This window comes from Nomascus leucogenys, chromosome X, assembly GCF_006542625.1.
Source record: "Nomascus leucogenys isolate Asia chromosome X, Asia_NLE_v1, whole genome shotgun sequence".
In the NCBI taxonomy this organism is placed as follows: domain Eukaryota; kingdom Metazoa; phylum Chordata; class Mammalia; order Primates; family Hylobatidae; genus Nomascus; species Nomascus leucogenys.
Genome location: NC_044406.1, coordinates 138019718 through 138038289, shown reverse-complemented (window position 1 = coordinate 138038289; position 18572 = coordinate 138019718). Strand labels below are relative to the sequence as shown.

General features: G+C 55.8%; 1 protein-coding gene across 7 annotated transcripts in view; it reads right to left on the bottom strand.

Annotated features, from left to right (window-relative positions):
• The window catches only part of ZNF185 (zinc finger protein 185 with LIM domain), a 61704-nt gene extending 47994 nt beyond the window's left edge, over window positions 1–13710 (bottom strand). For 4 of the 7 annotated variants that reach the window (XM_003271868.3, XM_012499129.2, XM_003271867.3 and 1 more), the window contains exons 1-11: window positions 13629–13710; window positions 13319–13442; window positions 12949–13014; window positions 10986–11024; window positions 10794–10871; window positions 10007–10096; window positions 9085–9177; window positions 7733–7816; window positions 7396–7434; window positions 5937–6020; window positions 5402–5491 (exon numbers count right to left, since the gene is read on the bottom strand). In XM_003271868.3, coding sequence (XP_003271916.2) covers window positions 5402–5491; window positions 5937–6020; window positions 7396–7434; window positions 7733–7816; window positions 9085–9177; window positions 10007–10096; window positions 10794–10871; window positions 10986–11024; window positions 12949–13014; window positions 13319–13442; window positions 13629–13662 — 821 coding nt within the window. In that variant the 5' untranslated portion in view covers window positions 13663–13710. Of the gene's footprint in view, window positions 1–5401; window positions 5492–5936; window positions 6021–7395; window positions 7438–7732; window positions 7817–9084; window positions 9178–10006; window positions 10286–10793; window positions 10872–10985; window positions 11025–12948; window positions 13015–13318; window positions 13443–13628 lie in introns of those variants that run through there. The other 3 variants (XM_003271869.3, XM_003271870.3, XM_030807251.1) reach the window with 3 other exon arrangements.
• Window positions 13711–18572: the final 4862 nt, after the last annotated feature.

The following is an 18572-nucleotide window of genomic DNA, read 5'->3' as shown; positions in this document are numbered from 1 at the left end:
GAGGCCAGGGGTAATTCTGCATTCAGGGACTGGTGGGGACTGAGGGGTATGAGAGACTGAGAAAACCCACAGAGCAAATTTGGAATGAAAACCAGTGGGAGGGGATGTCGCAGACTCGGGGGTGAGGACAAAGAGCCCCTTTGAGCTTTCCTCTTGCCAGCCACGCTCAGAGCCCTCCCCCAGGTGACCACAGGCCACCCCGGACACACATCCCTCCAAGTCTCATGCATTCTCTGCACGACGCCCAGCAGGTTTGGCCATGGTGTGGCCAGGGCCAGAGAGAATATAGAGCTCCCAGGCTTTGTGGGGGTGGACCCTTCACCCCAAACCAGACCTCCTTAGGTCCACGGAGCAAAGCCTAATTCCAAGCCACATTGCAGTCACTCCTGCCTTTGATTGTCCCTGGGCACTGGAAGTGCAGACAAGCGTGAGCCCCAGGCCTGCCCTGGTGAAGCTCTGGGCCCAGCAAGGTCAGGCAGGGGCAGAGAGGCATGGAAACTGACCTTGCTGTGTTGCAGGGCCGAGAGCAGGTTTAGCCATGGGAGCAGTGGACAAGCTTCAGGGAGGCATAGCCTGACCCCGGCCAGCTGAAGGGAGACCGGGGGAGGAGGAGGAGGTAGAGGCTGGCAGGGGTCCTGAATGTACAGACTAGATCTGGTATGGCAAAGGGAAGATGCAGGATGGGCTTGAAGTGGAGGTGGGGGGTTTATAGGTTCAGATTGGCACTTTAAAGAGGCCACTCAGGGGTCCCAGGAGGGGTAGGGGTTGGAGTGGCCAAGGTGAAAGCAAGGAATGAGCCATGGAGGGCTGGGTCAGCGGGCTGCTCATCTCTGTGCCTCCACTTCCACCCTGGCCAGGGCCTGGAGCGCTCAAAGTGACCAGAGGGAAATGGAAGGGCTACCAAGGACAAGGCCTCTCCCATCATGAAAGCCAGGAGGGGCCCCAGACACACAGACAGCTGTGACTTCTCCCCATCTCCTCTCGTGATAACGATGATGACATCGTTGTTGAGGATGACGTCATTTATGATGACAGTATAAAACCCCTGGCTGCCTCATTTAAATCAGGTGGTGCCAGGGAACAGGGATGTCACAGGCAAGCACAACATATTTTCTCACTGGCGTTTCTGGCTCTGTCACAGAGGCAATGGGAACAAAGTGTCACCCCAGCCTGCTCCAGTGACTGGTGTCAGACTAGGGCAATGTGGGCAGACACAGAGGGAAGACGGTTGTGCGAAGACAGAGGCCGAGATGGGAGTGAGGCGGGCGCAAGCCGGGAAACACCAAGGATTGCGGGCAACAAAAGGTAAGAGAAAGGCATGGAACAGATTTTCCCCCGAGCCTTTGGAGGGAGCAGGGCCCTTCCAACACCTTGATCTCAGACTTCCAGCCTCCAGAACTGTGAGAGGATAAATGCGTGTGGTTTTAAGCCACTCAGTCTCTGGTACCTTGTTACAGCAGCTCCAGTAAACTAATTCAAGGGTCTCTCCTCCCCTGCAACCCGCTACCCCACCATCTCCCCAGACTCTCAACCGCAGACAGCTCTAGTCCAAGCTGAAGTCCAGGACCACACTGGAAGGCTGCACACCCTTGGAAGGCACTCAAGGAAGAGAGGCAGGATCTGCTGAAGCCTGAGGCCCAAAACTGATCACAGCCACCTGTGGGAATGCGAGCAACTGTGGCCTGTGCCAAACAGTGTGTGACTCATCCTGCCAAAGAGCGAGGAGGCGGGGATGTGGGGCGAGGGGATGCCTCCTTCTCACTGCCTTTGGCCGCATTTCCCTCAAATGCCAGCAGGTGGAGATATTGATCTCTTCCTGTATTTGAATAAGGGCTCTGCGGCTCAGCACGCCTATGACTGGGAGCCCCCGAGGATACCAGCACCTGGGCACTGTGGTAAGCACTTCAGGTGCATTATCTCACTTAGTATTCGGGACAGCCTTGGGAAGTAGCTATTGCTGCTCTCCCTATTTTACCCACGGGGAAACCGATGCATGGAGAGATGAAGAGACTTGCTCAAGATCACAGTCAGTCCGATGCAAAGCCAGGGTTTTGTCCTGCGCCAGAAGCTGTGCTCCTACTCTCTGCTCCCCAGACGCTCTGCCAGGCAGCATGCTGGGCAGAGCCTAGGACCAGGACCCAGGAGGCCATGCCCTGGCCAGGTGAGGCAAGCTTGCCCAGCGCTGCAGGTAAAGCAGCCAGGCCTGGGGGTGTCGAGAAGGGGTGCTCGTGCAGAACCAGTTTCTCCAAGAGAGGGTCCCTAAACTGGGTTCAGGTTGCAAGGGGGGCAAGAGTTATGAGGAGCTGACTTTTGCACTGTAGCTAAGGGAGACAGGGCAGGGCAGAGGGTGGGGAGAGGGTAGCCTCGATGGGTCTGTGCCTGGGGACAAGGCTGTGACATTCTCCTCTTCCACTCTGCCACAAACCAGCCTTTTCTGAAGTGCTGCAGGACCCTGAGTTTGGTTGAGTCATTGCTCCTCACGGGCTGGGCTTCTCAGACACCAGGCAGATAGGAGCTGGGCCTGCGAAAACTGATGGTGGCTGCTTGGTCCAGTGCAGCACCTAACATGGTAGGGTCAGAGAAGACGGCCCTCCAGGGTCAGGATCAGCCAGCAGCTTTCCTGGAAGCTGCCTGGGTGAGCTCCAAATATTGAGTGATCAGAATTGGAGGAAAGAACTGTCAGAAGCATCAAGCTGAGCCTCCTGCTGGGAGCTTGCCCCGGACCCCGAATCTCTAGCCTTTATTTGTTATGGCAGCCTGAGCAAACTTAAAAAGCCACCTTGCAGTGACAGCCATATGATGGGGATTAAACATCCAAAGGAATTTTTTGGAATAAATGTCAAAGTGCCTCTTAAATCTATAATACAGCACAATCTAATTCTCCTCCATTATCTCTCTCTTTTTTTTCTTGTTTTAGAGACAGGGTCTTGCTCTGTCACCCAGGCTAGAGTGTAAGGGTGCAGTCATAGCTCACTGCAGCCTCAAACTCCTGGGCTCAGGCAGTCCTCCCACCTCAGCCTCCCAAGTAGCTGGGACTACAGGTGTACATCAATGCTCCCAACTAATTTTTAATTTTAATTTTAATTTTTTTGTAGAGATTGGGGTCTTGCTATGTTACCTAGGTTGGTCTCAAACTCCTGGCTTCAAGCCATCCTCCTGCCTTGGCCTCCCAAAGTGCTGGGATTACAGGCATGAGCCACCATGCCCAGCCTCCTGTATTATCTTCTAAAAGGTACCTGAGGCCAAGCGCGGTGACTCACGCCTGTAATCCCAGCACTTTGGGAGGCCGAGGTGGGCAGATCACAAGGTCAGGAGTTTGAGACCAGCCTGGCCAATATGGTGAAACCCGTCTCTACTAAAAATACAAAAATTAGCCGGGTGTGGTGGCGTGCACCTGTAATCGCAGCTACTCGGGAGGCTGAGGCAGAAGAATCGCTTGAACCTGGGAGGCGGAGGTTGCAGTGAGCCGAGATCGCACCACTGTACTCGAGCCTGGGTGACAGAGCGAGACTCCATCTCAAAAACAAACAAAACAAACAAACAAACAAAAAGGCACCTGAAACCATTTATTGCCTTTCTTTAAAAGAGAAATAAGGAGAAATGAGAACTGTATACTGTTATGGGCTGACTCGTGCCACCCAAAATTCATATGTTGAGGTCTTAACCCCCAGGACCTCAGAATGTTACTGCATTTGGAGAAGGGGCCTTTAAAGAAGTGACTAAATTAAAATAACAGTTGTTAGGGTGGGCTCTAATCCAGTTGGACCAATGTCCTTATAAGAAGTGATTAGGGTCTGGGCACAGTGGCTCATGCCTGCAATCCCAGCAGTTTGGGAGGTTAAGGCAGGAGGATCATTTGAGTCCTAGAGTTCCAGACCAGCCTGGGCAACATGGTGAAACCCTGACTGTACAAAAATTTTTTAAAAAACTAGCTGGGTATGGTGGCATGTGACCGTAGCCCCAGCTACTCAGGAGGCTAAGGTTGGAGGCTCTCTTGAGCCTGGGAGGTCGAGGCTGCAGTGAGTGGTGACTGTGCCACTGCACTCCAGCCTGGGCGACAGAGTAAGACTCTGTCTCAGAAAAAGAGAAGTGATTAGGACGCAGGCATACGCAGACAGGGATGAGCATATAAGGGCCCAGGGAGAAGATGGAGTCTACCAGCCAAGGAGAGAGACTCCAGAGGAACCAACCTTGCCGTCACCTTGATCTCACACTTCCAGCCTCCAGAAGTGGGAGATGATACATTTCTGTGGTTTAAGCCCCCCAGGGTGTGGTATAATACTTTGTTGTGGCAGCCTTTGCCCCCATATCCCTCAATTGCCAAGTCCCCTAGATCAGGGGTCCCCAACCCCAGCCTGAGGATCAGTACCAGTCCGTGGTCTGCTAGGAATCAGGCTGCACAGTAGGAGGTAAGCTAGAGATCATTACCGCCTCAGCTCCGCCTCCTGTCAGATCAGCAGATGCTCATAAGAGCGCGAACCGTATTGTGAACTGCACGTGTGAGAGATCTAGATTGTGCGTTCCTTGTGAGAATCCAGTGCTTGATGATCTAAGGTGGAACAGTTTCATCCCGAAACCATCCCCTGCTCCGTCCCGTGGAAAAAGTGTCTTTCACGAAACCAATCCCTGGTGCCAAAAAGATTGGGGAGCTCTGCCCTAGATATTGCCTTGTAAAGAATTCTCAAATCCTCCTTTCCACATCTTCTCTGGACCAAAGTTCTTATGGGGAGAGTCAGACAACCAGAGAAGATCAAGACAGGGAGAGAGTGAAAAGGAGGAGCACCCTGGCAGTCTGCTGCCTGGGGCCATGGAGGGAGCTGGCCTCATGCTCCTGGCTCCCTCTGCCAGCGTTTCTGTCTCCCTCCCAGACTGAGGAAGTAACCCTGAGGACAGTGGTCACCTGTCTATAAATGGCTGTGGATCTCAAATTGGGGGATTGCTATGGTATTAGGAGAGCCTGAACAGCCCTTGGGGGCCTGGGAAGTGACCGGGAGGGACAGGCCCTCTCCCCTTCTGGATGCAGGGGTCTTCCAAGGGTGCTACAGAGATGCAGCTCTTAGGAGACCTAGATTTGAGCAAAGGTCTCAATCCAGGCAGGCACTTTAAACAGCAGCAACAACAGGGTGGTGGCTCTCCCTGCAGGACTTAGCACCATTCTGCACAAAGTACAAGAAGGTATTAGTTGTCCACAGACAAGAGAGCACCATTATCTGCCCAGATTCTCAGGGATCAGAAATCAGGACAAATCACGGCCCTTCCTGGAGTGAGATCACCAGTGCTCAGCCTGTCTTTGCCCCATCGCCCCACTGCCAGACCCTCCCCAGCTGGCAGAACCAGCCAGCCAGGCTGGCGGGAAGCCATCACACCCACTCACAAGCCAGAGTCAGCTCTCGGCACCCACCTGAGCTCCTGGCTCCCAGCGGGGCTAGGCATACTCGGCAGGCACTCGATCCAAATTGCCCGAGATGCTTTGGTCCTGCCTCCATCCGCACTGGCAAAGAAGGTGGCTGTGAGAGGCTCTGGAGATGTCATGCTGAATGTGGCTGACTTATTGGAGTGCAAGGAGCAAGTCTGACAATGGCAGGCTACTGCCATGGCGGCTGGTCCTCTCAAACCCCAAGGATGGTACTTTTTCTTGTGGTGTTCAAGTTGCCACCAGGCTCAGTGGTGCAAGGGTTAAGGTGACACAGATACGTACTCAACAGACCAGAGCCAGGTGCTCTCTCCCGGGAGGCTGGACTGTTTTGCTCCTTTCAGCCCTGTGACATCCAGCCAGATGGGCCCTTACTGATTTCTTTGTCCCGTCTTGTCACTGGGCACATGGGGACACTGATCTCAAAGCCCAGCATGGAGGTGCCCTGACCGAGGTTCCTCAGTGACTGAGTGGCAGGTATGGCAGCCACCAGCCCCAGGCAGAGATGAGCGCAGTGGGTTACCTGTTTGAGCCAGGAGTGGATCTTGCCAGAGCAGGTGGGTCCCGGCTCTTCTCAGAAGGCCCGTCCTCTTCCACCACCTCCACCCTTTGAGCAAGAAGAGAAACGGCGCTCATGGTCTTCTTGGCTGCCCTGGAGCTTGCAGGCCTCAAAGAACATGCTTCCGGTGGCGTCTAACTGACCCAACCCTTCAGGATCACGGCCAAGAGGTGGCCCAGGCTGGGGGTTCAGTGACTCCAGCTCAGGATAAGGACAGCATACTGGGTTGAACAGTGTCCCCCCAAAATTCATGTCCCCTGGAACCTGTGACTGTAACCTTATTTGGAAATAGGGTCTTTGCAGATGTAATCAGGTAAGATGAGGTCATACTGGAGTAGGATGGGTCCTAAATCCAATGACCGCTGCCCTTGTAAGAAGAGGGAAATCTGGACACAGACACACAGAGAAGAGAAGGCCATGTGAAGACAGAGGCACAGACTGGAGTGACGCAGGTACAAGCCGAGGAACGCCAAGGATCACCAACCACCAGCAGAAGCCAGGAGAGTGGCCTGGGACGGTTTCTCCCTCAAAGCCTCCAGAAGGAACCCACCCTGCTAACACCTTGATCTAGACTTCTGGCCTCCAGAACCCGGAGTGAATCCCTTTCTGATGTTTTAAGCCACTCAGTTTTTGGTACTGCGTTACAGAAACCACAAGAACCAAATGGAGCCAGGAAGACCACCCCCACCCCCCGTTCTCTGTCACTTCCTTTGTGCTGCCACCATCCCTGCTCTCTGTATTCCTGCCAACTTTCTGGTCTTCCAACACAGCAAGCTAGTCCCACCCCAGGCCTGTGCACTGGGGCCCTCTGCCTGGGGCAGTTGGCATGCTGTCTTCTCTTGGGTTTTCAGTCCCCAGCTAGCCACCTCAGCACAGAGAGAGGCCTTCCCTGTCCACTCAACTGGAAGTCCCTCAAATTCAAGTTTCCAGAAGTTTCTTTCCTGCTTTCCCCCGAATATTTTCCTCCTCCAGAAGGTGCCCTGTCTCAACTAATGGTGACGCCCCTCCCTCACTCAGCTGGAGTGTCCTGACATTCTGATCATTCCCTGTTAAGCCCTGTTCACCCTTTAGGGCCCATCACCAATGTCACAGTCACCTTCCAGGGGAAGTTCTCCTGATGGCCCAGGTTTTGATCCTGGATGAGAGCAGAAGGCCTTGGAAATGCTCCATCTTGGGTCAGGGGCCCAGCCCCATTAGCCATTGGCAAATGGAAGAGCTTGACCACATACGCTACCACAGCCCCCCAGGTGCTTGCCAGGCCTCCAGACAGAAGCCCCCAGCCCCTCCCAACTCCCCCTGCTCAGGGACAGTAGTCCCCCACATCCACATCCCCTCTCCACAGCTCCCACACTACACCCCTGCTGACGGAAGGCCTTCCTGTGGCCAGTAACAGGCCTCTGAGGTGTCCCTTGATGACACTTACCTCTTCGCGATAAACGGCGCCTGTGTCTCCTGGGTAGGACTGCTGGAAAGGAAGCAGAAAGGCAATGCTTTGGGCAGAGCCCCTGGGCAGGTGACATTAAGACCGCTCTACCCCAGAGGGTCCTGGGCCCTCTCCATTCCCGGCACTTCACCGTCCCTGGTGGTAGCCGCCAGACCTCTCCATTTTCTAGAAGGTATATCTGAGAATCTGAGAAGGCTCAGCTAGGAAGGCCCTTGGGGGTGATCTCTCCACCCACCCTTCCGTCAGCCAGAGAAGGCTGGAGCTCTGAGGAGAGGAGAGCTGTCCTAGAGCCTGGAGCCAGTTGGTGGCAACTCACCCAGTGCTCTTCTTGGCCGCTGACAGGACGTAGGAATGCTCCCGGGGAGCTGTCCTCCTCAGAACACTGCTTGCAGCCTCTGACCTGGGGTGACACGGGGTGGGGGAGCATCTGATGGGTGCCAAGCTGGACATGCTCTGCCAGCCTAGCCTGGGATGGACTCGGGATGACTTAGGGCCACCCCAGGGAGCAAAGGGGTGAGAGAAACCAGATTTGCACCTGCTCCAAGGACTATTCAAAGGAAATGTAGAAACCGAAGGAAGGGCAGCCCACGTTTATCGAGCATGTGGCATGTGCCCGGCTCTGCTCTGGATGCCAACATCCTCACATTGGCTTATTGCTCTTCTCAATCCAGCAAAGTAGGTGCTAGTATCCTCTGCGATTTACAGATGAGGAAACTGAGTCCAAGAAGCTTTCATTATTTGCCCAAGAGCACTCACCTAGCAGGTGGCAGAGCTGGCATTCAATGCTCGGCAACTCCTAGCTTCCGGCTCTTTTCTTTGCTCCACCCAGGCCTGGGGGCCCCTGCCACTGTGAACTATTCCCTGAGGATAGCCAATCTGCCAGGGCCTTTGGCAATGGGGCTTTGCTGTGATTCCTGCGCCACAGATGGGTCAGCAGATATGGAACTGGTGGCTGGCTGACCCCAGGGAGGGGAGGGCTTTATTTCCTCAGGGCCCAACTGCTGTACAGGCCCCAAGCCAAAGGCATACAAAAGGTGCTTAACAAACCCTTCCTGTCATAGTTCGCCAGCACTGGGTGGTGTGTGGTCAGTCCCCATGGATAGAGGACTGAGGAGGGGCCAAGGGTCCATGGAACTTTGCTGGCCTCTTTGTGTGGATGAGGGCAGCTTGGCGCAGAGACAGGGGTAGAATTTCAGCAGCATGGGGCACACTCCCACTGCTGTGCATGCCTGGGGCTCAGTTTGGGGTCCAGGGGCATTCAGAACTGCGGAGTCAACCCCTGCCCCCAAGGCATGCAGATCATGCAGATAGAGGGCACAGTGCAGGTGGCTTCCCCCTGAATAGTTTTGTCCGACCGTCTCAGGGCCCTTTTCTAACACACCCATTTACAGCCCTGAAGAGCCCCCACATGAGGCTTTTCCCTGGACCCACATTACCTAGGTTTTACCCCACAGAAGGTTCTCAAGGGCCCCTCAGCTGGCCCAACACTGAGTGGGCGGTTCTGGCACTCAGAGAATGACACCTATTGTCATGCTCCATGAGCTACCGCTGATGGCCTACGTGTTGTGCATTTTGTCACCCCAACCAGTACAATTCATTCCAGCAGTCTTCGAAGACTCAGGCTCCTGCCCTGCCCCCCGGGATGCCCAAAAGGCACCATTCCATTACCTCCATTTCTGTTCATCTGAGGAGAAAGGCACCACCTCCTCCTCCTCCTCGGTGTCCCCTGATGCAGAGCTGCGCCTGACATTGTAGGGTGCCCTAAGAGAGGGGAGACGCGCTTCCCTGTCATAGGCTGCCACCCTCAGCAGCTTGGCTTCCTGGCTTTCAACAACAGTGACAAGGCAAGTCAGTATCTCTGCCTTTGGGCCTTAATCCATGCCACTTGTTCCTCCTTGAGAGCCAGCTCTCCCCTCCCTCCCTGTTCGAGCCTCTCCCCTTCCCCAGAAAGGTTACCCAGCAGCTCCCCATCCCTGGATGATGGAGGCAAAGGACAAACAACAGAAAGATGTGGTCCCCTGGGAACTAGAGACACAATTCGCACCTCTGTCCAGAGAACCCTCCTCCCTGAGCATGCAGTGGGGGGTGGGGGGCTTTGAAAGGGACCCCAAGGGGAGCACTAAGGGGAAACCCAAAGGTTTCCATCCAAGAAGCAGCTCAGATTTAGGCACACAATGCTCAGACTGACAGCAGCACCCTGAGGATCCCCAGGCCCCCAGCCCAGTGCAGCCAGGCAGAGCACCTGAGGCTCGGCGGGGTGCAGGGCCAAGCCCTGGAAGCACAGCCAGCCAGCAGCAGCCTCACGACCCGTGACCCTTTCCCCAGATCCGTGGGGCCCCTCCTACAAGCTTCCTGCAGTCTCTGCTCTGCCTCAGATCAGACGTGCAATGTGCACAGCCATCCAGTTTTCTGGGGCTTGTTACCCTCTGGTGGGCTACAGGCCACAGCTGCAACTGGCAGGGAGTGTCAGGCAGGCGGGACTTCCCGGGCTGTGCTCGGAGGCAAGTAACCAGCTGCCTTCAGCGGACCCAGAGTTTGGACTTGTTCCTTGGAGGAGGGAACCACACTGAGCCTGGTGTTGCATACTCACAGCTTCTTGTAATCCTCGGTGGTCATCTTGTAGCCAGAGGAGGAGGGGCGGGGAGGAGCAGTGTTAGCTGTTCTCACCAGACTGGAAGCACTAGAGAGGAGAAGGCTCCATGGGTATACCCGCAGGCTCCCTCCTGCCTCCAGATTTGGCCACGTGACAGGTGGACCAGGAGCTGCCTGGGAGCCTCTCCTCTTTGCTTTTGGCCCTGACAGGCACCCAGAACTGCGCCGCTCAGAGCAGGGCAGCCCCTGCTGCATAGGCAAACCCCACCGAGCTTCAGGGAACAGCCCAGCGGGCTCTTGCCTTTGTCTTTGCTTCCTGTTTCTGGGTCCCCTTGGCCTTTCCAGTCTGACGGAGTCCCAGACAATGTCTGATGCCAATGTGCTTAAATGGCATGCAACTCCAGCCTTCTCAATGCCATCAGCAAGTCAAGTCAAGGGTGCCCACTGCAAGGCTAGGGGGACTCTACACCCAGCCCCTCCCAAACTCCTGCACCTCTCTGTCCCAGTACCCAGGCCTAGTCAGGACTGACCCCAGGACAAGGACACTGTTAGTGGCCCAGGACCTCCCAGAGACCCACACATCCACTTGGGACTGCCAGTGCCACCCCAACCCATCTCCTCTGGCCACCCCACCCTGCTCTCCAGGGTCCTGCCCTACACAGGATGAAAGCTGGCGCCTCCAAGACCCCACAATCCTTACAGGCTGAGCGCTGTCTCTGCCATGAGCCCAGGCCAGGCCCTCACACCTCCCCACTGGCCAACTGGCCAACACCCCACGGACATACCTTTTTGGAGTCCCATTGGCCTTGGGGAACTGCTGCTGGGGCTGGGAAGAGCTGTCTATGGGCTTGGTGAACACGCCCCTAAAAGAGAGCCCAGGAGATGCTGGTGAGCTCCCTGGAGGGACTGGAGGGGTAAGAAGTCGGGGTTGGTATGAGTGGGCACAGGAAGGCCGGCAGAGTCCTGCGGTCACTTACCGGATGATGTAGCCAGTGGGAGCCCTTGTGCCCGGAGGCCTGCCAAAGAGAAGGAGGGGTGGAGTGAAGCGAGGCTTGCTGGAGGGCTGAGGTCATCCTACTTTATCCTGCCCTTAACTACAGCAAATAAGGGTGGCTGGCAAGTGCTCCAGGTGTCCCAGTACAGCAGAAATGAGGGGTGCCAGCCCCCTGTGCCCCTAATCAGGTGCCCGCTATGCTCTGCCTATTTCCCTCATGCTCCCCCAGGAAAAGTGCCCAAGGTGACTCCTCATGGCAGGTGCCTAGGAAGGCAGGTTGATGGCCTCTCCAAAGTCCAGCTTCTCCTTGGCCAGCCAGGCCCCAGTGCTGTGCTGAGGGAGCCCTCCTCTCAGCTGACAGCCCTCCCATGCTCTGTGCTTGGGGCTGAACCAGTGCAAGCTGGAGGCTCCCCAGTCAGAGCCAGAGGCTTCCCCTCAGCCCGGGGTCTGACCTGATCTCCCTCAACAGCCTCCACCAGGAAGGTGCATGAGGGCTTGAAGGGGAGAGCCCACGCAGCAGCCAGCCAAAGCCAGCTGTCCCCCTTCCTGTCCCTCGGGGCCCTCTTTGCTCCAGCTCCTTGCAGGCCCACACCCCAAGTCTTGGTGGAAGTTTGAGACAAGAGGGCATGGCCAGGGCTTGTTCAGTGTCTGGGAAACATTAGGCTCCGGATGCTTGGGACCTCCTGCTTGGCAGCAACTGAGGGGGCTCAGATAATTCAGGGGGCAGCCAAGACGAGCAGGCAGGGAGCTGACAGCCAGGGGTGGTCGGCCTGTAAGTTGTGGCCTCAGGGCAAGAGTTAAGGGCCCCTGCAAAGAGTCCTCCTCAGAGTTAGGGGAGGAGTCAAGGGGTCAGGGTAGACCCTTCTGTCCTGCAATGGAGGGGATCTGGGCTGGAGCATCGGGGTTTGGGTCAAGGGCAACACAGAGCCCCGGTAGTCTCCAACCCCACAATCTCCATCCCTAACAGGGGACAGCCTCCCAGAGGTGGCCATGTTGCAGGCACACTTGGGGGTTCTCGCTTTTGTATTGAACTGTTTACTAGGGTCCTGCCTGAGTCCCCTGCTGGGATGTCAGACAGGGCCTTTGTCTTAACCACTACTGCCTCCTCTGTGCCCAGCATGGGACCTGGCAGGTAGTGGGCGCTGAGTCATCCAGGGGTGACAGAGAGACCGTAGTTACTAAAGGCAGCCCTGTGTGCCGGCTGTAAACTTGAGGCCCTCCCTTCCAGAGGCCGCCACTGCCTCTACCACCCCCTGAGAAGCCGCCTGACAGCTGTTTGGAGCAAGGAGCCAGCCTGAATTTCAGTTCCCTTTCTCTGTCAGGAGCAGTTCCTCCAGAGGCCAGCAGGGTGCGCCCACGCTTCAGAGCCTCCTAGACACTGTTACGGAAAAGTCCCCAAAAGAGGGAGAAGCCGGTTCTCCTTGGTCAGCTGACAAAATATGTCACGGTAAACCTGGGAGACAGTCAGAGTAAACTCGTGCCTCTCTACAGGCATGCTGAGTCCCAAGTACACTCAAGCAGTCAGGGTGACCTGCAGGAGTGAGTCACTGTGGCTCTGGAAGCTGCCCAAAGCATCTCAGAGGCAGTATCACTCCCTGCAGGGAATGGGTGGGAGGTCAGAATGATCGTCTTCTTCTTAAAGACAATTTCAATCCCAGTTAACAGCTGGAGCCACGGAGGCCCAGCAGGGAAGTCAGCTGCCCCACAGCCACACAGCAAGGCCAAGGGCCTGGACCAAGTGACTCCTACACTCCCCTTCCCAAAAGGAAGGTGCAGTGGAGAAGCCCCTCCTTCCTGCAGATTTCAAATTACTCATTGCAGACCCTTGGCTGGGGCTGCATCCCCGTCCCCTGTGGACTGCCCACCCCTCCCTGTTGAGGGCTGGCCCCAAGCTGCAGGAGAGTCCCTGGGGCTGACCCACCAGCCACCTGAGCACCACCTCTTACCTGGGCTTCAGAACCTCCCCAGCTGATGAAAAGGATGTGGCGCGACTCCGGCCTGAGGGCAGCTCTCTGGGGGAAAGAGGCATCCTGAAGAAGTGGCTCTGAGACTCCCTGCCACCTGCCACCCTGTGGCCTCCATCCTAGAGGCTGCCCAGCAAGTCCTGCCATTTCTGCCTCACATTCTCCTTCCCAGGCACCCAGGGGCTCTCCCACCCTGTGACATTGCTGGATAGCCTTTCCCATGCTCTGCCCTCTACATGGCCTGGCGGAGCTCTGAATGGTGGAAGCCCCTTCGCATCCGCAGGTATGGTCGGGCCCCCACGGATTGCACGCCCCCATGTGGCTGTGGTCCCTCCCGGCCTCCCTGCCTTACATGGTGCGACCCTCCGATTCATCCTGCTTGGTAATCCAGCTCTTGTCCCCCTTCAGCGTGGTTCGCACTTTCATCTGCTTGAGAACGTTATTGCGCTCCTCCTCGCCTGGTGGCAGAGGCTTCCCTGTGGTGGGAAAAGCCAACAGCCTCAGAAGAGGAATGCAGCCCCAGGACCCTCAGCCTCCTTTCCAGTTGTCCCAGTATGCTGCTCTCCCTTTGCTGCTGGCACAGTGCTTGCGGCCTGTAGGGGCAGGCTTGGAAGAAAACAGCCCCAAACAGAGCCTGGGACACCAGGGAGCCCAGGCCTCACCTTTGGTGCTGCCTCCAAGAGCTGAGATACTCATGGTGATTGCTCTGCAGGTCTCTTCTCAGTTGATTCAGCAGGGCTTCTGGGGATAAAGGTAAGCAAATGCTGTCACTTCCCGCATTTGTAGTGTCTTGCAGGTGACCATATGGGTCCTGGTACACCAAGATCATCGAGACTGTCCTCTACGCATCGGGGGTGGCAAGCGATGGTGGAGTGCTAAGCATGGGCAGAAGCCAGGGGGGCAAGCACTCACTGTACCTGCCGCTGCCCAGCTGCACACCCACCTGCCTGCCCAGGGCTGCTCACCTAGAGAATGTGGAGCTCAGGGGCTGCCAGGGACTGTCTGTTCAAAGCGATCACTGATAACAGGAGAACATGAGCCCTCCTACAGAGTGCTAACGGCCTGGCTCAGGCTGGTGAGTGTGGCGGAGACAGCTGGCACTGGTGGACTCAGAGGGTGGGACAGAGTGCATCTAAAGCCGAACAGCTTCAGGGCAGGCAGATGGCCTGTGGAGAGGGATGGGCTGGGGGACCAGCTGCTTTGGGGTTGGACCTTGCTTCTTACCCCTTAGGAGTTTTCTCACAGACCTTGGGCAGGTCAGCTAACCTCTCCGAGCTGCCTCAGTTTCATCATTTGTAAAATGATAGTTAAAAAAAATTCTACCTTTCAGGACTGCTGTGAGGATGGAATGCGCCGATGTTCCTCTAAGTACCCGGCACCACCTGAAAAGGAGCCAAGCAGCAGTAGCTCTTAAGTCATCTGCTAGGAGAGGCGCGGTGGTCCTCAAACAGTGCAAGAATGGTCTGGGGTGTGCAGCCCTGTTTCCCTCGGGGGTTGGCTCCACCTTCAGTGGGGAAAGCCCAGGGCCCCACTGCCAAATCCTAGTGGCCCTCAGGGACCAGGCGAGTGTGGCAATGTGGTAAGGGCTTCCTTACGCCCCTGGCCCACAGCTGCCTCGAGCTCTGCTTCCTCTTCCTCTGTGTCTTCTCGCCCTGCTCTACCCCTGAGCCCGGTGCTGCTCATGCTGCCCAGAGGGTGCCACACTGCCTTCAGCCTCTCTGCCCTTGAGCCCAGTGCTGCCCTCTCATGCCCATGAGGGGTGAGCTGTGGTGGTCTCGAGGGCCATTTGCTCTGGAGGAGGGCCCAGGGTGATGAAGCTGGCTCTCCAGGCTGGGAGCGACCCAGAGCTGCAGGGAGCCCTGAGTGGCCACAGCCGACCCCTTGGGCCTCAAAATAGGGGCCGGGGGCTCGGGCTTGTGGGCATGACAGGAAGCAGGGCCCTGGCTGTGCTGGCATAGTCACAAAGCAGAAGAGCCTTTCTCTCCAGGGTCTTTCATCCCCTGGGCCCCTCCAGGGCTAGGGTCTGACCAGCTCAGCACTGCTGCCAGCTGGCAGGGCCTGGATGTGTTTCTGTGGAGGTCAGGGGCACACTCAAATGGGCAGGGCAGGGGGATGAGAGCAAACCAAACTCGCCACATCAGCAAGAGCTGGCTCTTCCATAAACTGCACTGAACGAGCAGGCCAGACAGCCCAAGCCTGCTGTGTGCCAGGAACGGCACCTCATCACTGCAAATGGGAGCCCCGCGTGCCCAGCCCTGCACCAAAGCTGCCACGTTAGAGTCCTGTTGAGTGGAGCTCACTCCACAGGTGATCCTAGGGCCATACAGGCCCAACTGTCCCCATCCCAGCAACCTGTGGAGTGGACCCATGGGCAGGGCACATGGGCAGAGTCTCTGGGTGCCACTGACTGACTACAGACCTTGGGACAGTTCCTCACTTCATCTGGGCCTCAGCTTTTCACCTGCAGGAGGACCTCCTAGTCTTTTGTCTTTAGGTTCCTTCTAACCTTGCTAGGCTGTACTAGCTAGTATGACTTATTTTGCGCTGGGCACCTCAAAAACATACTCCTGTCTAAGGCCTCAGGGACTGTAGCCACCAGCTTCCACATATGAGCGTGGCAAGCAGGTGACAGTCATCCACAGTTTTGGGGGTGGACTCCATCCCAGGCCCAGTACCAGGCACAAGGATTCATCAGTTACCCCTTGTCAAACCTGATGGCCACATTGCCTAGAAGTTTCCTGCCAAATCAGGACCAAATAAGCCACTTCCAAAGTCAAGACAGACACTTTTGCACATGCAGAACGACAGAGGCAGAGGGACCCATGGCAAGGGAGGGCAGGGCTGGGTGGGAACACCATCGGTCCCCTGCAGAGGGCGCCATGCTGCCTTCAGGCCCTCCTTTATAGCTGAGACTCCAGTCAGAAGACTCCAGGTTTATTGCCAGACAAAGACCAGGGCTGGTGCTTCTGCATGGGCTCCTTTCCCTCACACCTGGCTGAGTCTCACAAGTGAAATTTCTTTTTTGATGAGACAATAAATATGAAAGAGTCAGAAAAATCTCTGCCAAAGTAGAGTCTTTCCACATGATGAAGTGTAAGGCAGTTCTTTAGGACAAGGAGCCTTTAAAGTGATGGGTGTCAGGCAGTGGGATGGGATGGGATGGGATAGGATGGGATGGGATGGGATGGGATGAGATGGGATGGATGGGATGGGATGGGATGGATGGAATGGGATGGGATGGGATGGATGGGATGGATGGGATGGGATGGGATGGGATGGATGAGATGGGATGTGGATGGATGGGATAGGATGGATGGGATGGGATGGGATGGGATGGGATGGGATGAGATGGATGGGATGGGATGGATGGGATGGGATGGGATGGGATGGGATGGGATGGGATGGGATGGGATGGATGGGATGGGATGTGGATGGATGGGATGGCATGGATGGGATGGGATGGGATGGGATGGGATGAGATGGATGGGATGGGATGGATGGGATGGGATGGGATGGGATGGGATGGGATGGGATGGGATGGATGGGATGGGATGTGGATGGATGGGATGGCATGGATGGGATAGGATGGATGGGATGGAATGGGATGGATGGGATGGGATGGGATGGGATGGGATGGGATGAGATGGATGGGATGGGATGGATGGGATGGGATGGGATGGGATGGGATGGGATGGATGGGATGGGATGTGGATGGATGGGATGGCATGGATGGGATGGGATGGGATGGGATGGGATGAGATAGGATGGGATGGATGGGATGGGATGGGATGGGATGGGATGGGGTGGGGTGGGGTGGGTGGGGTGGGCAAATGCAGTCGGAATCTACATCCCATCTACAGAGCTGACTCCTCCCTCCAATTTGCCCTGGTCTAGGCCACGATCCCTTGAGACCTCCTCCCTGGTCCCTGGCCTGCTGCCTTTATCTGCACCTCCTCCAGGCAACACTCATTGGTCTCTAATCCCACTTGGCCCACATCAGCCTTCAATTCTCAGTCAGCACCTGATGGTTCCACACTGTTTCTAAGACTGGGAGCAAAATCACCAGTCCCCTGAGCCAGCCTCTTTCCCCCCAGTGCCGACACTGTGCTCCAAGCAGACCATGTGCCTTGGAGTCCCTGGAAGGTAGCCCTGCCAAGTGAATGCCTGTGCCTTGGCTTATGCTGGTCCGCCCACCTGAAATGCCCTTCCAACTCCCGCCAAGCTAAGCCCTGCTTCTCCCTCAGGGCCCAGCACGTCGAGGCCAGCCCTGCTCCTACTGGGCGCTCCCCTCCCCTAACTCCCACAGCCAGGCACAGATCCGCAGACCCAAGTCTTCCCAGGCAAGCCCTGCTCCTCCCCCAACCTCAGCAAAGATCAAGCCCAGGCACCCTGTGACAGCCCAGCACACCCCACCAGGGAGTGATTGCCTGAAGCCACCTACCCCTGCTCGGACCCAGGTCTCCTCCCAGACCCCCTGTCCCCTCCCCTTGTCCAGCCCTTCACAGACAGCAGGGCAGAGTGGCCCTCCACTCAGTGACAGCCAGGAAGACCCTTGCTACAGATGTAGGCAGCCTTAAAGGATGGAATGTGGACCCCTCCAGAGGTGGCTTTCTGGTGGCTCTTGTGGGAAGGGAAACGAGGAATCTTTCGACAGGATAAGTTTCTGTATGTATCAAAAGGCTTAAGAGCAGGCCCGCTGGTCCAGTAATTCCCCTTGCAGCCAAGTAGCCTGAGGAAGAAATTGCACGAGTACAACAAAGATGTATACGAAACGGGTGTCATCACAGTGTTGAGTATGATGGCGAAAATGTGGCAATAATCTACATGCCCATCAATCATATTTAAACATATTATAATCTATCCATTCAAGCAAATACTATGCAGCTATTACAAATCATACTGAGACATGTAGTATTTAACATGCTTTATAAACCTGTATTGTGTACAGTTTCTATACATCACTCAGTGAAAAGCAGCCTGTAAAGCAGGATGTGTATGATGGTGTCATCTAAGTCAAAATATATTTACATAAAAATGCACAGGGGAAAACATCTGTAAAGATATACACGAAAATATTTTGCTCCTTTGTGTATTTCTAATCTTCCTGTCATGAACGTGTATCTTCTGTGTGCTAAAGATGAGACCAACAGTGGTTTACCCAAATGAAGTGGAAGTGGGGTATGTTTGGGCAGCCAAGAGATTGGTCTCAAGAGTTGATACCAGGGCCGGACGTGGTGGCTCATGCCTGTAATCCCAGCATTGTGGGAGGTCAAGGTGGGTGGATCACCTGAGGTCACGAGTTCAAGACCAGCCTAGCCAACATGGGGAAGCCCCATCTCTACTAAAAACACAAAAATTAACCAGGCATGGTGGCACGTGCCTGTAATCCCAGCTACTCGGGAGGCTGAGGTAGGAAAATTGCTTGCACCTGGGAGGCGGAGGTTCCCGCGAGCCGAGATCACATCACTACACTCCAGCCTGGGCAGCACAGTGAGACTCCATCTCAAAAAAAAAAAAAAAAAAAAAGGGTTGATGCCAGGCGAGCAGTGCCCAGGAAGGATGGGAGGTGAGGAGAGTGAACAGATGCAGGGACTTCTCTTGCTTGC